This window comes from Neolamprologus multifasciatus, chromosome 12 (assembly GCF_963576455.1).
Source record: "Neolamprologus multifasciatus chromosome 12, fNeoMul1.2, whole genome shotgun sequence".
Taxonomy (NCBI): Eukaryota; Metazoa; Chordata; class Actinopteri; order Cichliformes; family Cichlidae; genus Neolamprologus; species Neolamprologus multifasciatus.
In genome coordinates, this window is record NC_140450.1 from 32,402,034 (window position 1) to 32,410,484 (window position 8,451).

At 43.9% G+C, this 8,451-nt stretch overlaps 1 protein-coding gene across 14 annotated transcripts in view; it reads right to left on the reverse strand.

Annotated features, from left to right (window-relative positions):
• arvcfb (ARVCF delta catenin family member b) overlaps window positions 1-8,451 on the reverse strand; it is a 299,308-nt gene that overhangs the window by 19,096 nt on the left and 271,761 nt on the right. For all 14 annotated transcript variants that reach the window (XM_085180856.1, XM_085180845.1, XM_085180844.1 and 11 more), the window contains 5 exons: window positions 6,223-6,350; window positions 3,982-4,132; window positions 1,698-1,890; window positions 761-872; window positions 324-411 (listed from right to left, as the gene is read on the reverse strand). In XM_085180856.1, coding sequence (XP_085036982.1) covers window positions 324-411; window positions 761-872; window positions 1,698-1,890; window positions 3,982-4,132; window positions 6,223-6,350 — 672 coding nt within the window. The remainder of the gene's footprint in view (window positions 1-323; window positions 412-760; window positions 873-1,697; window positions 1,891-3,981; window positions 4,133-6,222; window positions 6,351-8,451) is intronic.

Below are 8,451 nucleotides of genomic sequence, written 5' to 3' on the forward strand. Positions count from 1 at the left end.
AAAGGGTGCGAGGACCTTAAATTAAAAAAACAAAACATATGGAGGTCATATGGAGTAGTTACTGCACACATGAAACACTAAAAAAGGACGTAGCTACTGTCTTTCTTTTGATCTTAGATTTTTGAGGATTACACATGTGACAAGAGACCTAACATTAATCATCTCGTTCTTCATGAGGTGAATAGGTGGACTACTTTCTAATGAGCTACACAACAATGTCACTGAAGTGGTCTTCATTTCCCCCCGACCTAGTCCTACCCCCTTTAGTCCTCGAAACAGACACAAACAGCAGCATACACTCTACCACACACGCCCTGACTGACCTTGGTTCTTCTCCATCAGCGGCAGAGTGGTGTCATCGTAGCCCGGCTTGCCGTTCTTGGTTGCTTTAGGAGTGGCCGTCACAGTGAGCTGAGAGAGGAGAGGCAGCAGGAAGCACATCGTAACGTCATAATACAGATCTAACACTTCCCAGTATGGAAAGATTGAACTTTCTCACCTAATGTGGGTGAACGCATAACAATTCATAACATTTTCTCTGTCTCGATGATGTAAACATGATATTGGTAACAGCTTGATTCAAATTTTAGTCGGTGGAGATTTATCGGAAATTATTTTACAATCTCAGGAACGGAAAACTGAGCCACTCTCAGAACTATTTGAATGGAGCTGCTTACAAAACATTCTTTCAACCTTCTGAGCGAACAATAACAAGACTCTGGATCGACATTATTTGTAAAGGACGACTTTGGTTCCATACCTGGAAGTGGCTTTTGTTCCACCCGTCCTTGGTCAACGCGTTCCTCAGCTCCTTATAACTCCACACTGTCTGCAGCACATGGGAAGCTGCCTTCGTTTCACGTGCTGATTGGCTGAAGAGGACCCACCCCCCCATCCAAAAAGGAGGAAATTAGTAGAAGAAGTAACTAGATCAATTAACGTCAGTAACCTCACCTAACCACAAAACGGTAACAGCTGGGCGTGCTGGCGAGGCAGCGCTGCAATCAATCTCTTCATTCAAAGACTTTTGAGTTCCCCGGGCAGTTTCAGGGTCTAGTTTTTAATTCACAGCCAGATGAATACACATCGCCTTTCATTAGCTACCTCTGAGCCACCAGTATTAATTATATGTGGGTGCGAGGGAGGGGGCTCACTTCAAAGAAAGCTAATCTCATGAGGCTGAGAGGAAACACTAGCTGTTTGGTTTGTGGATAAACGATGTATATTCATGCTTGTTAGAGTGACTCTGGATGATCAATACATCGCCGCACAAGGACGGGCCTTTGAAAAGTGCATTTAAAATGTGGTGCGGCTCTAACACGCCTTTATTTGCAGTGAGTAACAATGTGGTTATATGAGACACCTCTTGAAAATATCAGCCTGAATGTCTTAATTTTTGCTACTAGTTGCTGAGACGCCCACTGTAAGAGCGGCCTGTTTATTAATGTGAGGTGGGCAGTGGTGTCTGTAGCCAAGCTCGCGCCGTCACAAGACGCGTTACATTATTCATCCTCCATGAATACTAATATGAAGGCTCATGATGAAATTGCATACAAGGTCATACTATAATTATGTCTCAGTAGTAAGGCCGCACCTCATGCAGAGCTTATATGGATGAGAGCATGCTGCTTCAGTTTGACTCAGTCATAGAGCAACGTCAATGCAATATTTGTCCGACTGTACTTAAAACATCTTACCTGGTCCTATTGATGGCGACCAGTTTCTCGATGGCCTGGGCCTGGATGAGGGAGCGTGCGTTTTCAGAGCTGTCGGTGACGATCTCGTGAATGGTATTGAGGATGGCCACCACGGTGTCCTCCTCCAGGTTCTTGGCTGGTCGCTGCTGACCGCTGGGCAGGTTGCTCACCAAGTCCCGCATGGCGTAACTTCCTATACGGTGAATTAGTGTTTAAGGTTAACCAGGTGACAGTGACAGGGAGAAACACAAAGCACTCTGAGAGCACAAACCTCCAGCAGCTCCCTTCCTGGGCAGTATTTCCTTTTCAGGAAGTCTCTAAATTTTAAGGCTTTGTGTCAAATTTCCCAAAATAAATCATTAAGCTGACCTTGGAGACTTTGGTGGATGTGAAGCTAATTTTAATGGATTAATATGACCCCACTCTACAGCGTTACAAAGTTTTATCAGAATTCATTAAAAAAGTTTGTGAGCTGTTGTGCTTATAGTCAGATGGATGACACGCATGCAAAAACACAACCTCCTTGGCTGAGGCAATTAACATCTTCAAAATGAGTAATAAACATCTTAGCAAGTCAGGTACTACTGAGTCTTGTGAGCCTCGTAAAATTACATGAATAGAACAGTTTGTCCAAAAGCTTGCATTTAATAACCCATCCATCCATCCATTCGCTTCCGCTTATCCTTTTCAGGGTTGCGGGGGGCGCTGGAGCCTATCCCAGCTGTCATAGGGCGAGAGGCGGGGTACACCAATAACATTTGTGTTATTTGTTTTTAACATTTTTTTAAATGTCAGTTCTTCTTTAATGACACTCTAGTGTCCACTTGTAACACTGACATGTAGGAATCTGAGTAATGAAAATACACAAACTCTCAAATGCAGCAGCTTCACATTTTCTATGTGCCCGTGAATAAAGTGACACCCTTTCTTAGGGATGGGTATCGAAAACCGGTTCTTGTTGAGAACCGGTTCCCACTGTTTCGATTCCTTGGAATTGTTTGCCATTTTTGCAAACGATTCCCTTATCGATTCCAGTCGCCCCGAATGACGTCACCATGTTGCGGAGCGTCATTTACCTGGCAGGAAACATGGCGGCTCAAACGCTCAAAGGTTTGATTATACTTTACGAGAACGGATGACAACAGGGCAACTTGCAATACTTGCAAAGTAGATATTTCATTTAAGGGAGGAAACACTACGAATATGCAAAAGCTTTTGCTCACAAAACACGCGATGACCTTAAATGAATGTCGTGTTTTTAATTCCGCTCCGGACTCGTGAATCTCAACCCAGCAGCAGCGGTAACGTTTGCACGTCCTCTCCCGTTAATGCGGCAGGTAAATAATCAACTAACAGTGCATATTATGTTAGCGCGATCTGCCTTATTACAAAACCTGCCATTACTGTGCATTTAGGTGACCATGATGAGAGAGACACACAGAGTCTGGCTCAGATGCTGGCAGTTGTCGCTGCAGTCGGTAGCGTCTCCTTTCAGGCCAGGATAGACGAATGTCACCGAGCAGTGACTCAGTTTGAGGTAAAAGGCTTGCACCTGTTTGCCACAGCAGATGCCCCGATTTACGGTAAGTGAATGTGTTTAATTGTAGGCAGGGACATTACTGGATATTCTTGTGTAATTGCTACTGAATAATTTATGTTATAGCTACAGAAGAATATTTATTTTATTATTTACATTTACATTTTTTTCCCCGGGGACCCTGTGACCCATTGAAGAGCCGTAGGCTGTGGATCTCTTAAGATCTCACTGTTGGGTTTGTAAGGCCATGTTACTCCTAAATTTCTATCTTGTTCAAAGAGAAGATATAAAACAAAGTTCTAAGCTAATCGACCTTAGTGTTCTCCTTTTTAAAAAAGAATCGATAAGAGAATCGATAAGAGAATCGAATCGTTAAATAGAATCGAAAATGGAATCGGAATTGTGAAAATCTCATCAATACCCATCCCTACCCTTTCTAATGTAATTCCAGACTTATGAAACAAAGTCTACAATCCTTTCATGTAAAAATGCTTTCCCGTCAACTTAAAGTAGCGAGATGAACGGCGTATACGATGAGATGCAATGGGGGGAGCTGCGTCATAGAATCATAACTGCATTCCCACCAACTAGTGGTCAGAACATTTTATGAAAAGACTTGTTAGCCTTTTAAACAATGTGGTTCAAATCGTTCACAGAATAATAGCAAACCTTCATTGGTATTACTGCAGTAGCCATCCACAATAACATCAACAACAACAACTGTGTGGCTTTGCTAATTGTTTGTACCGATTAGATCCTTGTTGCGGCGGTCAATGGACAGGTTGCGCAGAGCGATGGCCACAGCTCGGACCACCTTGTCAGAGTCAGAGCGCAGCAGCTCCACCAGGATGGGAAGACCTTTCTCCTTCCGCACTGTGGCTCGGATGTAGCTGGACCACTGAAGGGCAAAAGAAGCTGTGAGTGCTTTTTATATTCTTTAGAATTTTATATAAGTACTTGAATCAGCCCTAAAATCAGTGCACATCCTTTCATTTGAGGCCCACTGAGGAGCCTAGTGGATCTCTGTGACACCAGCACAGAGGGCGAAGACACTTCTGCAATATTCTCCACCCGTGCGTGGCCACGCACACTCAGAAAGTCGTTCTGTAACTACAAGGCAGCTCATCACTGCTCCTTAGGCATAAGTAATTCACAACATCACACAGTGGGGCTCTGAATGGACATGTGATATAATTTGTCTTAATTTAAACATCAGTAGATTTTACTTCTCATTTTTTTGTAACATGAAACATTAAGCTTGACATAAAAGGGTTTCTTCTTCAGAGTGCTGATAACCCAAGAGATGTAATTAAGCGGAGGACAGTCAAAGCTGAGCCACCAGGTGGCAGTAGTAAGCCTCGGAAATCAGGGAAATCTCCCCTGTGGTGCTAAGCAGAAGCAAAGAATGAGGAGGATTTCAAGCAGAAGCTCTGATATCCTCAGAGAGCAGGACACTCTTTGTCCAGCTCCCAGATGTGACAGTCTGGTGTGTTAGCAGCTTCACAGGCAACCGTTAGCCTGCTCAGGCCTGATCATGCTTACCAGGGAAAACATCTATCAGGAAAGAGTTTTTCCACCTCCAAAGACTCACCTTAGTTAAAAATCACTACATCTGAATTATTAAAAACATTCAATGAGAAACTCAGAGCTGAATCCGATCTAACGAAACAAGAGGAAAAAAAGGATAAATCGAGATTTCAGGTGATTTTCCTCACATCTCCGAGGGCTTTTTGCTGCTGATGAAATCTGAGGACTGAAAGATGTATTTACAGTCTGACACTTGGGTGTTAAGAGAAGAGCTTTTGCGATAATGCTGCCGTGGGCTGAATACAGCCCATCTCCTGGAAAACACAAGTGACCGCTCTTGCCCGAGGTGCTGCGCGTAAACTGGCAGCTGACTACCAGCCATCCCTGTTGATAATTCACTACAGCCTGCAAGCCAGACAGCAGCTCCACAGATGCTCTAACTGGAAGAAACGTGTAGACCTGACTGCACAGCTTCTCATCTAATCCATCATCAGAAGCAAAAACCTACGAGAGATAACAGATACAACACTTATCTAATATTATTCCACCTTGATGGTTATCATTACCCACCCCGTCTTGTGCTGCTGTCATGTTGATTTAGAGCTACTTAAAGTGTTGGATCCCATTCTAAATGTATCTACACTTAATTTAGCTTCAATCTCCATCACAGAAGTGCATGAGCTACCTAGAGCGAGCTTTAGTTTCCACACACATACTTTGGCCCTTAGAAGGCAGTCAACACATTCTCATCCCAGCGTGTCAACTACTTTGCTTGGGTTGTGGTTAGGGTTCAAAGTTGTGCTCTGTTGAAAAATGGCACTCTGTGTATTTAAACCTGACACCAAGGACTTCACAAGAATCCATACACACCATTCAGGCATAACAGTACGACTAATATCCTGTTGGTTCTCCTTTTGCTGCCAAAACAGCGGTGACCCATCGAGATATGGACTCAACTAAACTCTTGGAGAGTGTCCGGCACCAAGATGTTAGCAACAGATCATTTAAGTCCTGTAAGCTGTGAGGTGGAGGCTCCCATGGCTGCCCATGACCCCACTGTTCCTTCCTTGAACACCCAACAAGTGCTGCAGTTATGGAGATGCTCCGATCGAGTCGTCTAGCCATCATAATTTAACCCTTGTCAAACTTTATAAAATAAAACTCAATAAAATGTTCTCTTTCCCCCTGATATATCCCACCTACTATGATGAAGAGTTAATCAGTGGTCTTCACTTCACCTCTCAGCAGTCATAGCCTGACATTGTGTATGACAAGTGGGGAGTAACAGATCCATCTTACTATTACAAAAGAACCGGTACAGCCGTTATACACCACCAGCATCAACAAAAGAACAGTGTTTGTCTCCCAGGGAGGGAGAGCAGACTTTTTGCTACCATCGCAGGACATGTACAAGGTTAAAGAAGCCAACGGGATACGGTAACACCCCAACCCAGTACTCACAGTCCACTGTCCAGCGCTGAGGTTTTGCAGAGCCCCAGCAGCTGCCTCTAGGGTGTTATAGTTCTGGCTCTCTGTCAGCAGAGAGAGGTAGAGCCTCACCACCTCTGGCTGATACAGCAGCTCAAAGCCTGCAGGGAAATACAGAGAAACAAACACACTGGTTAGAATCGGTAGCCAGAAAGATAGGCTAGTTAGGCTGTGTGAAGGTGCTGAGGTCTAACTCTGTCCGTAAGAAATGTACTTTGGCGCAGCAACACAGGAAAAGATGCTCGGGTTTGCCATAATGCACAACACCTCTGGTGATAGCACACAACCTCGACACAAAATGCCACAAAATTTGGACCGCAGTTCTTTCTGCAAACTTTCGAAAATGTTCCTGAGGACAAAACTATGCAAAACAGTGTTAGGAGCTGAAAGCCACTGTGTCTATGTGGTTTTAAACAGCTTACAACTCCTTTATGAAGAAAAGCTGGAGCAGCGCCTAGTAAATTTCCACTTAGCAATACTAAAGCATTACCATTGAAAACACTTCAGAATTATAAATGAGGAGAACAGAAGAAGGAGAGGGTATTGATCCGACAGCACTCACCAAACCCAGGGTATTTGAGAGGGAGGTTTATCTCGCTAGCACATAAGACATTCCAGCACAGTCAATCATTAGGCCTCCCTCTGATGGAAATGTAATTATATTATCAGCTATTAGACAGAGCAGGCACAGGGAGAGGCCGAGGTGTCGGATCGCATCAAATCAAATGTATTCATCCAAGCTTTTTCTTATTTTGCACTAACAAACGACTTACAGGCGACCATAATGACACTTTTCTGATTCAGCGGTTGAATAGACACACTGATCTGCTCATCTTACTGGAGGGGGCAGGTCACATAGAGAGGGAACACACCCAACAGATTTCGATGACTTGACCGAAACACTTCTTTCCAGTTTCGAAGAACCAGCTATATTCTGCAAAGGAAGCACTCCACCTCATCTAATCTAAACAAAGCTAGAACTAATGCAACAGTGTTTCAATACAGGGGGCGCAAACAGCAGGCTTTAACAGACTTCTGCAGCCCAGATCACAAGCTAACTGAAGCTTTAAAATCAGCTTTTACAGAAACACAGCTTCCTTCCTATCCTCAACAGGAGTGCACATGCAATTTTAAATCCTTCTTCTATCCCTCAGGTCGAAATGAAAGGATATATAACCCGCTGCTTCTTCCCATGTGCTCTGAGGCCAGTAATTCCAAGGTTCGATTTGAAAAGCTCCGTATTATAGGAGCCGGGATGCACAGTAACCCCGTTTGATTAATGCGCGCAGGTTCACGAGGCTCTTGGTACATTCCTGAAATGTAGAAAAAGATTCCTTTCCTTTTCTAATGTGACTTGGGCCCATATATAAAATCAGCAGTCAAAACCCATAAAAAGGCATCTTACGGTAATGTACCCTCTTTTTATTGACTCGCTTTTTTTAGTAGGAGACTAAAAATAGAGGAGAGTATCATGTTTGTGCACAAGAAGTACAAGATAAACACATAAACTGACATTTGTGCTTCTAAATCCACATCTCACACTCATAATTTGCACAGAGCGGAAGCCAAAGGGCTCTGACTGCCAGATCTCAAACACAGCAACATAGTAGTTAACACTCAAAAAGCTGGGTTTTCTTCCCCGAGACGCTTCCCCGCGAGATCGCTCGACCAGAGGGCGTGTGGGAGGAACTGCCAGACTGGGAGATCGCTACTGGAGGTGCTGCTCCAGAAGTTACTTTCAAAACTGAAGCAGAATGAGGAGCAGACTACCCCCCGAAGTTGTAATCACGTGCTAAAACATGAATCACTTTTCATGCAAGAAAAGGGGGTGGGTGGGTATTACAAACCAGACACTCAGCAACATTCTTCACGCGCCTCATATTTCTGGGCCTACTGGGTGCACACTCAGCAAACTGGAACCTATGAAGCAGGCAGTGTTGTTGACAGACATTTCATCTCCAAAGCAGATTCTCTTTACACAAAATGTCAGCCACGTTAAACCTTTGGAAGCTTTTTCTGCACTCCAAAACTGTGCATACTATGGCTCTTTCTTTTCCTGTAACATAATCTGCAAATCCACACTCCCCCCATCTTGAAATTCTTGGGGTTTTGGTCTGGCACCCGAGCGAAGAGACTTATGAAATTGGAGTTTTACAAATGAAAGACGTGCACAGTTCAACAAAGGAGATGAAAATGGAGGGA